Here is a 17,265-nt window from a genome sequence, read left to right as displayed (position 1 = left end):
CTGGTCTTCACAAACAATCTCAAATGCTTTCTAATATAGCTGGGTGACAGCTTCAAGCATGACGATATGTCCAGAAAAAGCATGATACTGCTTTCTTTAAAGAACATTAATAAGCTCTTGTTTATAATGCTTACTAGTGTAGTTGGGTGGCAGCTTGAAGCATGATGACATGTCCAAAAAAGGCATAATACGGCTTTCTAATCATAACCTTTCTATTTTTTCCTTCTAAACGGTTTCCAAAATTGAATGCAATTTCTTCAAATCTGCTGCCCCTCATTATCAGACCAATGCTTAATCTACAACGAAATGCTCAATTTACACAATATACCCAAAAAAGCTTCACTGAATACAAATATTTCCAATTTACTTTTTTTTCTGCAGGTAAGCCCTTTTGGCTTTGGCACAAGAAATTTTGGATGTACCACCACGTATGCGTTTTCAGCGCAATTTCTGTCATAGACCCCATATTCCAACATTCTCAACTTATTGAAGCATGATGACTATTTTCTGGCGATTTTTATTTATCGTGAGTCCTTGACTAAAAAGGCTACGTTGACATTCGTGTAGAAAACGGATGCTCTAAGATAGTTTATAGTCACAACAAATTATTGTTAAATTTGTGCTTATACAAACTTGATAACTATTTTTGCTTTATCTTTCTACCTTTCTCCTCCTCTTTACGTGACTAAAAGTAAAGAGTTATCTTACAGTTCTTCTTAGTGATGATATCTTACATTGTGGAAAAAGTTTTGCTGTAGATTATAAAATATAGCCCGGTACTTGTATGATATACTCCCGACCACTCCAGTTGCTCCTTCATTGACGCGTTGTAGAACCGTTTTTTTTCGTTAGTTTCTTTCAGCTTAGCGGAAGTTAAGACAATAGATGGAAAATAAATAATTTAGGCTACATATTTGCACATTAGGGGGGTGGGGGGTAAAGTATTTGGACAGTGTGAAGTTAGAGAACAATTCTTACTACACAATATGCAGGAAAATTGTACCTAACACATTAGGCATGCACACCCGCTATACTTTACCTTCCCCTCCTAATGTGCAAATTTATAGCCCAAATATGTTTCTAAAATATTATATTTTATCATACTTAGGTATATTCCATTAGGATTGAGTGTCAGAGAAACACATTAGGAGAATATTAGGTCAGGGGTATATCATACAAGTAAAACTGTTGCAAATCATGGTCGTTTTAGCAGACGTGGATTGGCTAAGCTGTATTCTAGTTTTTGCGACAATGCCGTTTTTTTCTGCGTTCGGACTGTATCCAATTTTTACAAAGATTGATCTTGAGCAAATGAGGATTAATTATTTTCTTTATTGTAAATTCGTTTTGTACCTACCCAGATTGGTTCGAAACAGACGTTTTGTAGATCGTTACGAAGCTACCGAAATTTTGTGTTCGCTAGAGAATGTGCAGACCGGTATCGGCACTGATGCGTGTTTCCGTTTCGGTGTGCATCATGGTCTCATCCGGTTTTTTAATTGAGTGATTTCCAGTTGTCGTTTGTCGTATTTTCTTTATTTCTTTCTCTTTCATACTCCACTATCTTGAAGTTGTACAGTGGGTTACAAATAAATTATTATTATTATTATTATTATTATTATTATTATTATTATTATTATTATTATTATTATTATTTCTATTATTATTATTATTCTAACAGTTTTCTGCTTATGTCTTTTTAACAGAAATTCCAGTATTTAAGCTAATATGCTTTTTATGGACCCCTATTTTTACGTTAATTTTTTTTATGACTGCATATGCTCTTTTGGGACCGCTCGTGGAAAACCACAACCATATGTAATTGTTCCTCAAAGCACCAAGGTCATCTTTTTCGCCTCCCCGACTCGTCTTAGGACTATTCATGCCTGAAAATCATAATATTCTGACACTTTCCTCTTTGTTGTACCAAAATTATGAAATGTTTAGAGCAGTATGAGATTTTAGTCTGTGCACTAGAATTTCCGGCAGACAGTTTTTTGGTTAGTGTACTAAAAGCATTTCCGGCAGCGTTACCACGTTGAGCCATTAAAATAAATAGGTAAACGAATCAATTAAATTTGGCAACACTTTTTTCCGTAAAAATTCGATCGTTAGCAATATTTTGACTCCCAAAGACAACTACCACTTCAAAGCACTGCTGCAGCATCTTAAGCCGTTTAGTATTACATGTCTTTGCCGTATTTTTTCTTGATTTTTGTCCCACGTTTCTTTTGTTTCAAATTTGGTGCTCGTTACTACCAAAAACTACGTAACTGTATTTGCAGGTCTTTTTTCTTTAAAACTGAATTTATGATCTTTCCTAGGTTTTTAAGACATGTATGGCTGCGTAAGTGTCTACTTAACTACTTGAAGTGTCTACTTTTTAAAGCATGTATGACTGCTTTAAATTTTAAATATTTGATCAATATCTTATTGATCAAAAGTGAGTTCCATTTACTTTTTTCAGTTTATAGAAATCCTACCCACAATGATAGGTATTTGAACTTTCACTCTTGCCACCCTATCTCAGTGAAACGAGGGGTTGTGATTGCACTAGTGGATAGAGCTTTCACAATTTGTTCCCTGGAATTTCTGGATTCTGAATTGTCGTATTTGAGGAATATTTTGTTTTGTAATAGTTACCCGATTAAATTCATTGATAAAATAATAAAAAATAGACGCATTAACACAACAATAGGGTTATTGGGGTTTCACAGTGCACAGAATTGGACTTACCGAAACGTTTCATTTCTTTACCTTATGTACCTACTTTGGGGGAGATGCTTAAAAGAATTTTGGGTAAACATAACATTGATACTTGTTTCCAATCAGTGAGACCATTAGGTAGTTTTCTTAATTCTGGGAAAGGATTTAACCCGGGGGGATTTAGTTAGTGGGGTATATAAAATTCCTTGTTCCTGTGGAAAGTTTTATATTGGTAGAACTCACCAACAATTTACTGAAAGATTTATTGAGCGTCGCTACTCAATAGAAAAAACCCTACAACTAAGAAAGCCTCCCGAAACTTTTGTTTCGGCTCTAGCTGAACACATATTCTTTTATCCTGAACATTTTATACAATTTGATGAGGCTACAGCTATTTCTAATGATAGAGGTTTTTCTCAGTGGGCGAGGGAGGCTATAGAAATTAAAAAACATATATTTGCTAATATTTCAATAAATAGAGACACAGGGAATTTAAATATTGACCCAATTTATGATATTCTTTTAAAAAATGAACCAATAGTCGATGGGGGAATTAAAATTTTACACAATCACCAGGGGACAAGATTACCCACTAGACCAAAAAGAGTTGCTTCAATGTTAGCTTACAAAAGGATTATTTCGCAACAGAATAATTAACTAAGTTTCAATTTTCATAAATTTTCCTCAGTTGCTCTTTGATTCTCATTGAAGTAACTCGCATAGCTGCTTTTCCCTACGTGGATAAGTAGCGACAATTGTATTTATTATATTTGGTGGTGGTTTTTATTTGTTTTTAGATTAGTTTTCTTTTAATTTTCTATCTTGTGCTGAAGACGCCTTGTTTTATACAGGCGAAATATTCGCGTTGTTTTAGTCTTTTAATTCTACTGGCCGTCGTCTCGTTTGAAGTTTTCTTTTTTAGGGTTTTATCTCTCTTGATTGTTTATTAACTACTTAAAGTGTCTACTTTTTAAAACATGTATGGCTGCGTAAGTGTCTACTTAACTACTTGAAGTGTCTACTTTTTAAAACATGTATGGCTACGTAAGTGTCTACTTAACCAGTTCAAAGAAATAAGCTCTGTTATCATTTAATAATTTAAAGAATGCTTATTAAAGTCTTTATTTTCTATTTGGATTGAACTATATTTTCTATTTTTATTTTATGTTTATTAATCTCCAAGCGTTCAACAATCAACTCAAACATTCAACTCAAAAATTCCCAAAAATCGCCTAGCTCATCATTTTAAACAGAGTCACCCCTGAAGTTCGAATCTGAAATCGCTAGGTCTGTCACTCTAGAAAAAGTGTGTTTATTTTTATGTCTGTATTAAATAAAAAAAACAAGTTTTTTTAACTGAAAGTAAGGAGCAAAATTAAAACTTAAAACGAACAGAAATTACTTCGTATATGAAAGGGGCTGCTTCCTCACCAACATCCCGCTCTTGACGCTAAAGTTTGACTCTTTCTCTCAACTCTTCTTTTTAAAACAGTAAAAAACTTTAGCGTAAAGAGCGGGATGTTGGTGAGGAAGCAGCCCCTTTCATATACGAAGTCATTTCTGTTCGTTTTAAGTTTTAATTTTGCTCCTTACTTTCAGTTAAAAAAACTTGTTTTTTTATTTAATTTCTGAACGTTTTTCAATCAATGCATGTTTTGATTTTGGCTCTCCGCAGAGGAATAATTAAAACGAAATTTGCATATTTATTATTTTTTTTTTGCTAAATGACTTTCTCATAATTTTGATTGAATGATTTTGAGAAAAAAGAGCGGGGGAGGAAGCCTAGTTGCCCTCCGATTTTTTGGTTAATTAAGATAAAGGCAACTAGAACTTTTAATTTTTTACGAATCTTTTTTTTAGTAAAAGATATACGTAAATTATAAATTAGCTTACGTAAAGAAGTTTTGTATTCTCATGTTTTTATTACATATATGAGGGGGTTCGCCCCCTGGTCAGTACCTCGCTCTTTACACTAAAGCTTAGATTTTGTCACAATTCATTAAGAATGACCCCTGAATCACAAAAGCCGTAAAATAAATAGTTGAAATTACTAAAAATACTTTAGAGTAAAGAGCGGGGTATTAGGAGGAGGCGAGCCCCTCATATGGGTAATAATTTCTGTTCGTTTTAAGTTTTAATGCTGCTCTTTACTTGCAGCTGAAAAAAACTTTTTCATATTTCTTTTTTCATTGTTCTTTTTTTAATAATGCTAGTAAATCCTGCGCTCCCTTCATGGAAATTTTCTTCTACCATGACAAATTCCTCAATGGAAAGCTCCCCCTGCCTATCCCCCTATTTTCAACCCCTCTCCCAACCAAAAAATCCTACTGAAAACGCCTACACACTTCCCAATAACCATTACTATATGTGAGCACTGGTCAAATTTTGTAACTTGTAGCCCCTCCCCCAGGGACTGTGGGGGAGTAAGTCATCCCAAAGACATAGTCTTTATGGTTTTTGACTATGCTGAACAAAATGGCTATCTCAAAATTTTGATCCGTTGACTTTAGGAAAAAAATGAGCGTGGGAGGGGGCCTAGATGCCCTCCAGTTTTTTTGGTCACTTAAAAAGGGCACTAGAACTTTTCATTTCCGTTAGAATGAGCCTTCTTGCGACATTCTAGGACCACTTGTTCGATAAGATGACCCCTGGGGAAAAAAAACAAACAAAAAAACAAATAAACACGCACCCGTGATTTGTCTTCTGGCAAAAAATCCAAAATTCCACATTTTTTTAGATAGGAGCTTGAAACTTCTACAGTAGGGTTCTCTGAAACGCTGAATCTGATGGTGTCATTTTCGTTAAGATCCTATGACTTTTAGGGGGTGTTTACCCCTATTTTCCTAAATAAGGCAAATTTTCTCAGGCTCGTAACTTTTGATGGGTATAACTAAACTTGATGAAACTTATATATTTAAAATCAGCATTAAAATGCGATTCTTTTTATGTAGCTATTGATATCAAAATTCAATTTTTTAGAGTTTTGGTTACTATTGAGCCGGATCGCTCCTTACTACAGTTCGTTACCACGAACTGTTTGAAACATAAAAATAAACCTTCCTTGTGCATCCACCTCCCCAAATTAGAATCGCAGCTTCGAGCTTGGAGTCGTCTTTTCTTGTGTTTATAAAAAGCAAAATATTGAGAGTACAATTATTATTTTTTTTCAATAAAAGCTGTATTTTTGGAATGAAAAATAAATATTAGGGTATTTTACTTAGGCCTATATGAATGATTAAAGAATTCGAATTAAGAGGAGGGTAGTAATTTACATAAGTAACGAAGTACCTCCTTGAGTTTCCACTTTATCTTAGACGGGTCAATGTCTACGAAATAAGCTTAAAGAGTTTATTTTTTTTCTTCCAGTATTCAAAAATGACTGGTGAGTTGAAGGAACTAACGCAAGACAAAAAGAAAAGTGGAACTTCACACAAAGCAGTTCTACGACAGGAAAATAATTTTGGAAAAGATGTAAATATTATTGATACATTGTTTTTCTGCTAATAGGGGTACAAGTCTTTTCCAAAGGGTATGAGAATTAAAACGAAGATTTAATTCTCACTGATTAAGAATTAAACGAAGTATATAGCAAATTGTTGAGGTAATACTAAAATAATAATTTCTTTTTGTTTTTTGTGTCATTAGCATATTTTTTCTTTACTCATAGATGTACAATACAGAGTATAAATTTATGGAAAGGAACATCAAATTAAACTGGATGACCACTGAAAACTGAAAACAGTGAACACTGAAAAATGAAACAATGAAAACGGAACACAACTGAACAACTGGATGACATCTGAAAGGGAGAGTCACTAAAACAGATAAAATACTGGAAGACTTTGCCATGTATTCGGAGACCGTTATCAGACAAAAATTTCCATATCTAAAAATTAACTTTACAAGGTTGTCTCTAATTTTCATTTAATCTTATGGTAACACAGGGTGGAGGGGTTGGGGTCGTCCATAAATCTAAAAAATAGCTTTTTCATACTTTCATGGCAAAAAATATCACGCCTCCCTAGATTTTGCAAATTGCTTTTATTGTGTCTTCATTAGTGAAAATAAAAACAAATCCCTGCCCCTTCCCTAAATATTTCCCAATTAACCTCTAATGTCAATATCGATCAATGAGTGGACATTAAGCCCAAAGATATTCAGTTTCAGTTTAAGCCCACTTTAATTTAAAAGGAAAATGGATAGTTTTAAAAAAAAATTATCAGCATTGAACTTTTGCTTTGGAGTGCTAATCATGATGTGTTTTTGCTAATGCCAAAGCCACTTGAGGTCGCCCATCCGGTGGGCTAGCTGGTGTTTATAAGCGTAATCCAAATCTGGCTTCTCCTGTGATTTTCTACTTGAATGAGTTTTGTTTTGGTTGTTCGTATGGGCACTACAATTTTCGTAATTTCGTAAATCTGCCTTATGATGATCGTTCTAGCAGATCAACGACTACTAGTGGAAAACAATCTTTTTATTTCTCTGGATCATACTATCATTGGTGACCTCGATACAGATATAAATCATTCATCAGTGAGGAATTATTCATTGTTAGATTGGCTTCCATCTTATCCTACTATACCCAAAAGTCATCCGTTGTCTTACATTCACCATTCAGGCCGTAAGAGCAATATTAATCACGTTATTTTTTCACCTAGTATTACAATATCATTAGTGTCTGTACATACTGAAGAATAAGATTCAGACAATCTCCCTATTTCATTGACTCTTACGCTTAATATAAACCTTACAACTATTTGTAAAGTACCCCGGTCTTCAAAATGCTTTGAAAAAATTAATTGAAAGAATGCGGATGTCCCTCTCTGTATTTTTGCACTAGCAAACCTTCTGTCTGCCATACGAGTTCCTTATCATCTGCTCAAGTGCTCTTTGAAAAAATTAATTGAAAGAATGCTGATGTCCCTCTCTGTATTTTTGCACTAACAAACCTTCTGTCTGCCATACGAGTTGCTTATTATCTGCTCAAGTGCTCTTTGAAAAAATTAATTGAAAGAATACTGATGTTCCTCTCTGTATTTTTGCACTAACAAACCTTCTGTCTGCCATACGAGTTCCTTATCATCTGCTCAAGTGCTCTTTGAAAAAATTAATCGAAAGAATGCTGATGTCCCTCTCTGTATTTTTGCACTAACAAACCTTCTGTCTGCCATACGAGTTCCTTATCATCTGCTCAAGTGCTCTTTGAAAAAATTAATTGAAAGAATGCTGATGTTCCTCTCTGTATTTTTGCACTAACAAACCTTCTGTCTGCCATACGAGTTCCTTATCATCTGCTCAAGTGCTCTTTGAAAAAATTAATCGAAAGAATGCTGATGTCCCTCTCTGTATTTTTGCACTAACAAACCTTCTATCTGCCATACGGGTTCCTTATCATCTGCTCAAGTGCTCTGTACCAGTGAATTGCAAAAAGGACCTGGATTGCTAGTATAATAACTAAATGTCTAAAAGATGCTGAGGCAGTTGCTGTGCCGTTGCAACGTTTTAGTTGCTGTGTCGTTGCAACGTACGCAAAAACCTATTTGGTCTTTAGATTCTAATTTAAAAACTTTGAAAAATAAAGCAAAGCTGTGGTTAAAAACATAGAACGAATGTGGTAGATCGCATCGTGGAATTATATCTGACCGTAATTGTAAGACGTGTAGTGAATATAGGAAATACCTTAAGTCAATGCGTTACCGTGGTACGGATTTTCCTGTGTGAGAATAGAGAAAAATTATTAATTCTGAGTCAATTAGTGATACACCAAGTAGTTATCGTCTTCCACCATCTGCTTGGCATGACCATTACTTGTCTATTTTTTCTCATGTTAGTTACCATGTGCATTCTTTGTATACTCATTCCCTTTCTGCTATTTTTAGTACCCCCTATCTCAACGTCTTTGTATTCCCATTTCTTTTTCATCAGCAGTTGAAGCAATTAAAAAACTTAACTCAGATAATGTTGATAATGATGGTATATCTCGACTTTACCTCTTATTAGATTGCACCCCCCCCCCCATATTGACCATATACACCTACTTTTCCAGATGTGTCATTGTACTTCTAGTGCACCGTAGAATTTTTTGTATGGTACTGTTTCTTCAATTCTAAAGAGGGGGAAATCTCCTTTAATTTGCTCTTCTTAATGACCTATTAGCCTACTGTCTCTTGCAATTTTAGTAAAGTTCTTGAGCATGTATTACCTTTTGTCACTTAAAATATGCTTGAGGGAGATAACCAGTTTGGATTGAAGCCCAGAGTAGGTTGTTAGTACGCACATCGTGTGTTATCTTCTTTTTTCCTTGAGAACTCGTCTAAGGGAAAGAGTATCTATCTTTGTGCTTTACATCTATCAAAAGCTATCGATAGTGAATGTCATAGTCAGTTTTTTCTGCTCTTCATGGTTGCAGTGTCAATCTAACGGTTAAAATGCTTCTTCGTTACTGGTACTCTAATTCTTTTCTTCGGCTGAAGTGAGCACCAATATTGTTAAAGTGAAAAGACGTTTAAGGCAAGGTAGATCAATCTCCAACCCTATTTAAATTGTGTATTTAAAGGTAAAAAGAGAGGTAATGGATGCGGCACTAGATCCTTAAGGTCCGAACCGGTGGTGCTAATCTCCGTATCAAGGCCCTTCAGTCAGGAAGTGCAATGGGGAGATGAGGACCAGCCACACTGTGCTTTTGCACATCCCATCTGTTTACCTTCCCCAGATTTCTCCAGATACCCATTTAGAGCTGGGTCAACTCTGTCTGAGCTTACAGAGTCACGCCACTGACCCTCGTCCCAAACTAATTAATTGGCAACTACGATTCGACCCCTCGCCCTCTCGGACTAAGGATCCTAAATCCAGCGCAAAAATTCACTCGGCTAGGACGGCAAATTAATTCAAATTCAAATTAATCAATTAATTAATTAATTAATTAATTAATTCATTAAATTAATTAATTAATAAATTAATTAATTCATTAATTCAAAGAGTTTTGACAAAGATATCGGCTATCTATCTCTCTGGTTTTTGATGTTTCATATCTTGACTATGCTGATGACCTGCTTCATGCAAGCCCTACTAAATAGATAAATGTGAATCAGTCTTTTAACAAAAATTCTAGTACTCCCCTTCGTTGTAGTGGCTTTACTATCCATCTCGTAAATTCTCTTCGATTGCTCGGCATTTCTATTACTAATACTCTTCCAAGCTTGCGCCAGCGTACAGTCTCCGATATTAATAAGAAAATTCAATTAGGATATGCTAAGATTGTTGCCAATAGAGGTAAATATAATAAACTTGCGTTGGCTAACCTCTACTCAACATTTCTTTACGATTCAAATTTTTTTGCCTCTGGAATTTTTCCCCTTCTTAAAAAAAAACATTGACAAAGAATCGGGATTAATTATTTCAGATTTTATAAATTTTGGTTGTTTCTTCCTCCTTGGACTAAAAATGGGGTTTTATTAACAAATTCCTTGTTCCTAATATTACTGTAAAACTGAAAGTACTACACAGAAAGCTTTCAAATACCGCTTGTATCTGTTTTTCACCGTACCACCGCCTTATCACGGTTTTTCAGTCGTAAATTATTTTTCCTTTATTTGTTTGTTTTTCTCTCTTTGGTTACTCCACATTTTTTAGTACTGTAAAGAGTTAGTAAAAATCAAATAATGATAACAATAGAGACAACTTGTGTTCGTATTTCTCTATGTTACTGCTTTATTAAATTCTGTAAGTTGTGAGTTTTTTTCTTCTTCTTACCCCCCCCCCCTTTATGTTTTTTCTCTTTTGTTTTAGTGTCTTTTATTTTTTATGTGTTACTCTTTAACTGCTTTTCTTGTGATTTCTATATTGATTTGCGTTGTATTTTCCTGTGTGTTTTTTTCGTGTTACTCCAACTTTTATACCTTTTATATAGTGTGGTTGAAAAATAAATAATAATAATATTAATAGGTGCCGGGTGCGGGAGGGGTCCGGACACAAAAACTCATACATTGAATAAGAATTGCCCAAAAATTTAGGGAAATTTTGGATTTTGGAAGGGGACGAGCCCCAAGCACTCCCTACTCATGCATACGCTATGGTAACTAGGAATGATTGTTTTCCAGGAGAAAAAAATCCTAAAAAAGAGAATTAAATAAAAAGAAAATGAAATATGCAGGGGTAACGCTAAAATCACAAGTTTTCATTGGGATGGGGAGGACGTGTGTCCCTTCGTGTTCATTAACCAATCTTTGTGTTGAGTCAAACTAGAGATTTTGAATTTTATTAGAGATATTAGCCACTATTAATCTTTGCCTTTCCCTCTCCTAACCTAATCTACCCCCCCCCCCATATTTTTTTTTCATTCGCTAGTGTGTTTTTAGTTGTTACTCTTTTGTATTTATTTGAGTAATGTAACATTTAAGATTTAGAAATGTTTCTAATAGTGACGAAAAAATAAATCTTTCAATTTTGATTTTAGCCTAATTTTAGGTTCGGGTTGTGGATATGAGAAGTGATACCATCACTAAGCCGTCACCTGAAATGAGAAGGATAATGGCGGAGGCAGAAGTAGGCGATGACGTATATGCAGAAGACCCTACAGTTCTGAGTACAACCTTTTTTTCCGTTTTGTTTTCTATTTTTTTAATTTTGCTGTTTTTCTTTCTTTCTTTATCTGTTTTTTAGTGCTTTTTTTGGCTTCCTTTAAAACAAAGGGATTGATTAACACCGAGCCACTTTTGGTGATAATGACGAAATTACGCACGACCGCAGCGCCATTAATGTACCTTGTGCTAGATATGGCGACTTGAAACATTTTCACTTTTTATCCCGCAATTTTAATAATTGACCATTGAGAGTGGATATTAAGGGCATATTTTGTTTTAATGACAGAAGCTATGCGACTAATCCTATCTGTATTATCCCCGTCTCTCTGTATACTAGGATTAAGGAATTATGGGGAAGGAAATGAAATTTAATTTAATACAAGGGTTAAAATGTAAGATCTAAAGTGGACGCTTATCAGCAAGATAAATTTTTTTACTGCATAGGGAGAAGAGAAAGTATGTGGGAAGGGTTAAGTCAAATGTATATCCTAAATTTTGATGGAGATGGTGAGTTTTTGGGATATTTACTATTCCTGAATCACCTATAAGTATCTTTTTTTCTAGATGTTTCTAAGTTTTTTATTACAAAAGGCCATGGTCCCTCATTACGCCCGGCACTGCTTTGAAAAGTATCCTTGAGTGCCGTGTTTTGTGGCAGGTTTCCATTCCTGTATGTGATGGATTGCTCAATGGCGATTTCTGCCACTTATCAAGACGAAAACTCTAGCATTAGGCACCCTTTTCTGGTAGGTAGCCCTTGTAAACCAACTGTCTCCAGTTTTCACTTATCTCCCCTGCCCTTATTTTGTTTGACTACCTCTCTCGGTGCTCCTCTTATAATTAAATTTTGTCCAGTATAACCCAGATTATGGTTCATTTTCCCACCCTAAGTGAGAGCGGAAGTTTGTTTTGACCACGTTCTTTTCCTTATCAGAACCCTTTAAAGGTCACACCATTGTTAATCCCCACTCTAGGTGAGAGTGGTAGTTTGTTTTGACCACATTCTTTTCCTTATCAGAACCCTTAAAAGGTCACACCATTGTTAATTCCCACTTTAGGTGAGAGTGGCAGTTTGTTTTGACCACGTTCTTTTCCTTATCAGAACCCTTAAAAGGTTACACCATTGTTAATTCCCACTCTAGGTAAATGTGGCAGTTTATTTTGACCAAGTTCTTTTCCTTATCAGAACCTTTAAAAGGTCACACCATTGTTAATTCCCACTCTAGGTGAGAGTGGCAGTTTGTTTTGACCACGTTCTTTTCCTTATTAGAACCCTTTAAAGGTCACACCATTGTTAATTCCAGACTTACGTATTTTTGCTCTGTGATAGTTTTCGATAATTCATCTTATGTAGCAGCAATAAATGATATTTTAAAATCAAAGTGTATCCTGTATTTCTCTTTCCATGTCGAAGTCGGGACGAGGATGGCAAATTAAAAAAAAATTATGTGTCACTAAATTTGCAGCTCCCATGGCAAACCTTCTTTCCGCTTTGGTTTCAAGTTCAATACCAGTTTTCACAAGTTTTCACAAGTTGAAACCAGTTTTCACTGGTTTCAAATGACTATGCAAAATTACAGCTTTTTAGTGTAGAATAGCATAGAAAAGACATATAAAATCCAGCCCCCGTGTAATATATATGGAGTAAGACACTTAGGGCACTGAAGAACCGCACCAAAGGATTCTTTTCGAATTTTCTGACTATGCTCTGGACGTATTCAGTTATTTTAATAATCTGTGCCAGGGAGATGTGCCACGATTTTACTTGCTTAAAAAAGAAGTGCTAGAAGTTGGGAAGAACCTTTGTCATAATTTCATGGTAAAAGACTATGTGAAACAAATAGTGTCTGTTCAGTTTGTGAACCTTAAAAGAGAAAAGTTCTTCCTACCCACCTATAAGGTTTACCTGGAACCAAAAGTGGCTGCCCATCTGTTTTTCTTACTATAAAAAGATACAAAGTTCACGGAGGCATGCGAGAGCATCAAGGAGATTACCCAGAAATTTTACATTGAAGCTGTGTCCCAGCTAGCTGGCCGGTTTCTATTTGATCACGACATTTTCACGACATCACGACACTTCCATTTCATCATTACAACTTCGTAGAGATTATAGACCCAAAAGTCGTTTCGAACGGTGATATTCCATCGTTGTGGCTTTTTTGCCAAAAGTTTGGGCAACCCTCGTGGGATTTTGGGCTGATTGTAAAAGAGTGACGGGCATTGATGATGCTTAATCTAAACGGCAGTTTATTCTGTGGCGGAAAACCGATTGATTTTTGGAACTGGTTGGCATTCATCAAGACGTCAGGTGGAGTCCTAAAGTTCACTATCGTTCTTAATATAATACGTTTTATTTTTGGACTTCCCTTCTTATATGTCGTTGTGGAAAGACTTTTCAGCATTCTGAAAACAGTAAAAAAAATTAAAAGAGGAATGGCCCAAAAAAGTAACTTTGGCTGCGACGATTTCTGTCAAGCATGGGATGAAGCATAAAGGCCCCACTACGTTCACCGAGAGTTTAAAGAAAAAAAAAGAAGCCCGTGGAATCCGATACGACTGTGTCTGATTTCGTCACTTTTTTAGGCATTGGAAAAGACTATGGGAATGGCAACGACAACAATGACTCAGAGTTAATCTTATTATTAGGGGTTAATTCTCATTAAATTTTTCTGAATACGGTTTAAAGTGCGTCTACATTTGACATTTTCTGGAAAACTGGGAGGCAGGTAGCACTAGCTAATATAATATAATTCAAAAGATAAAAATGATGGCACTGTCCTTAAATTGAGCTTTAAGTGATTCATTTTGGCTACTATACTCTGCTTCAAATTTATTTCTTGAATGAAAAGTTTTCAGAAAACGGAACAACCCATCTTCACTACCAGTTTTTTGGCATCCCGGCCCATTTATTGGCGTCTTTTTGTGCCATACCCAGAAACGAATAACTGGAACGGCAGTAGCAGTCTACACTATCCAGTTTTTCCTACCAGTTTTCCAGAAAATGTCGAATGTTGACGCACTCTAACGAGCGTCTATAGTGAATTAACTTCTGCAGAATCATCATTCGATAGGAAAAACAGCGGAGGCTGAAACCAATAGTTAATAAACCGTTCCAGGCTTACAGTCAAGATAGATATGTCATCGTGCTTAGCATTTCTAATGGCCAATTTTTCAAAATGATTTATATATGAAGAGATAAAACTCGATAAGGCGAAATCGGCTGCTCAGCGGCTTTTGATTCTTCCGTCTGAAAATGCTTTTTTTAAAAGAAAAATCAGGAAGATCAAAAACAAAACAAAATTTGCAAAAGCCAATTCAAACGTTGAATTTCTACCATTTAAAATTCTTACCTGAAGCTATTTTGCCTTTTTTTTGTATTTTAGTCATCACAATATTTCTTAAAAACAGCTTTTTAGTTGAAAGATCCAAAGCCGTCAAACAGCCGATATCGTCTCATCGAGTTATTGAATAAAAAAACAAGTTTTTGTAACTGAAAGTAAGGAGTGACATTAAAACTTAAAACGCACAGAAAATATTCCGTTTATAAAAGAGGTTGTCCCCTCCTCAACGCCCCACTCTTTGCGATAAAGCTTGACTCTCTCTCATATCTCTATTTTTTAAAAGAATAAAAAACTTAGCGTAAAGAGTAGGACATTGAGGAGGGGACAACCTCTTTTATATACAGAATAATTTATGTGCGTTTTAAGTATTAATGTCGCTCCTTACTTTCAGTTACAAAAACTTGTTTCTTTATCTTTAATTTCTGAATATTTTTTACTTAATGCACGTTTTGATGTCTCACCGCACATGAATAATTAAAATGAAATTTGCATTTTTTTTTTTTTTTTTGGCTCAATGGCTTTCTCATAGTTTTGATCAGACGATTTTATTAAAAAAGGAGTGAAGGAGGAGGCCTAGTTGCCCTCCAATTTTTGGTTACTTAAAAAGGCAACAAGAGCTTTTAAACGTTTTTCGTGTTTGTATATAACAAACACAAAAAAATTGGATTATCTGTTCAATTAACCAAGCACTTGGAAAACTATAAGTTCTATGACTATCTTAGCTCTATGACTATCTACCTTAGCTCTACTGCGCTAGAAATGACGTATGGACGATAATAGATAGACATATCTATCTATTAACAAATGAACTAATATCGTTTTTATACATTTCTAATAAGGCGGATTAAGCCAGGTTGCCTCTCACTCAATTGGACTATTTGTCTCGGCTTTTTCTGCAATTAGCCAAGACTTGATGCCCAAGAACCGGAAGTTGAAAAAGTAAATAACAGTGCAAAGTTTTGATTGTGATTTTAGAATGTTTGCTACGTTCCGGTGCTGGCAGAGGCACCATTTAGGGGGGTCAGGGGTAGGCAAATGCCCACTCCAGAATTTCGAGGGGGCCCAAGTTTCCACCACAAAGGGCCCTTTTCCGGCCATAATTATCCATTATGTCCAACATAATCCATTCAGTTCAAATGATTTGAACTAACTGCACACCTATTAGTCAAAGAGCGTAATTACCTGACGACCCTTGAGGTAATTACGCTATTTGCTATTAATCATTGTAAACTTTGAAAGCAGGTTAGATTCATAATAAAAGTCTCAAGTTCCGTCAAATGCCCTATGCCCACCCCAAGATTTGGCCCAAATGGCGCCTCTAGGTGCTGGGTTGCCGTGTTTCTTCTTCTGGTGTAGTGTTAACAATCAACCAAAAAACGAAGAAGGAATACAAATTTTGCTTACGTAATACAAGGTTCAACACGTAGAATACTTCAAATAGCAAAACGACTTGGTATAGAGTCATTTGCCCAGTCGGGTTAAAAACCTTATGACTTTTGTAAGCCATTGTAGTGACATATTTTCCGTATTTGACCAGCATGTTCAGAAACATTTTTTAAATTCGGTCTAGTTCGGTATCTATGTGGTTCAGTCCTGCCAGTATCTGTTTGTCAATATAGAGTTCTTGCAACGATTACGAATGAATTAATTCACGTGCTGAAGGAAGGAATCACATTAAATCCTCCGATGATACCCTATGGCATAGGAGATCGTCACGTTTAAATAGGGCATTCAATGAGATAAAGGTCTCGATTCAACTCGCGCCCAAATTGTAGACCGATTACTTTAACTTGTTTTATAAGTAAGATTTTTTTGTACATTCTTTTGCCTCAAATAAATTGTAAGCGTAATTTTTCGTCTTCCAACTAAGATGAGAAGGTAATCATGGACACAGTCGGTGTCTCAAAAGAAGTTTTTGCGCACAATCACTCGGTATGCTGCTGCCGATATGCTGCTGTCTGAAAATTCTTATATACGTACTAAGTGGCTGTCCAGTATTTCTGGTCTGGTAACTGATAGGAAAGAAGATAGACAAGGAGGTGTTTTATCTGTATAAACAATGTCGAATGAATGTTTGTCGGTGTTTGTGTGTGTGTCTATAATTTTTGTGCACATTTGCCAAAGTTTTAGGAATAAATTCCGCCCCCCCCCCTCAAGGATCTCACAATGTTTTGCGAATTTCGCCTTTTGCCTCTTAATTTCCTTCAAATGCATTAAAAAATATTCGTGCATCATACGGTAGGATGTCTCCAAATAGAGAGAGCTATAACCGCAAAGGCCTAGCTCAGCTTTATAATAGTTTTTGATTCCCGGCAATAAATTCCTAATCCATCTACCGTTTACTCCGCCATCGATTCTACCATCTACTCAGGAAAAACAATTTACGGAGACTTGTACGGAATTTACGGAGACTTAAGTGATTACTTTAGACAATGTAAACATCTTATTTTTTTACCCTGCCGCTAAAAAAAAATCCAAATATTGTATCCCGTTGTGGTGTCCATGATGCTTATGGGCCACTGGCCAGGGTGGCATCCAGTATGATTATGAATAGAAATGAAGTTGTTTCCTTCACTCATCTCTTAAATTGCTTTGATATAACTAACATCGACAAAATATGTAAAATTTGACTTGTA

At 35.5% G+C, this 17,265-nt stretch overlaps 2 protein-coding genes across 5 annotated transcripts in view; one reads left to right on the top strand and one right to left on the bottom strand.

The window, feature by feature from the left end:
* Positions 1-17,265, bottom strand: part of LOC136039222 (period circadian protein-like) — a 569,811-nt gene that overhangs the window by 254,523 nt on the left and 298,023 nt on the right. The window lies entirely within an intron of this gene.
* LOC136039219 (uncharacterized) overlaps positions 1-17,265 on the top strand; it is a 140,525-nt gene that overhangs the window by 60,848 nt on the left and 62,412 nt on the right. The window contains exons 2-3 of the mRNA XM_065722751.1: positions 6,073-6,177; positions 11,173-11,290. Of these exons, the coding sequence (XP_065578823.1) occupies positions 6,082-6,177; positions 11,173-11,290 (214 nt within the window). The 5' untranslated portion in view covers positions 6,073-6,081. The remainder of the gene's footprint in view (positions 1-6,072; positions 6,178-11,172; positions 11,291-17,265) is intronic.

Source organism: Artemia franciscana, chromosome 19, assembly GCF_032884065.1.
Source record: "Artemia franciscana chromosome 19, ASM3288406v1, whole genome shotgun sequence".
In the NCBI taxonomy this organism is placed as follows: domain Eukaryota; kingdom Metazoa; phylum Arthropoda; class Branchiopoda; order Anostraca; family Artemiidae; genus Artemia; species Artemia franciscana.
Note: the sequence above shows the minus strand (reverse complement) of the source record. Positions and strands in the feature narration are given on the sequence as shown.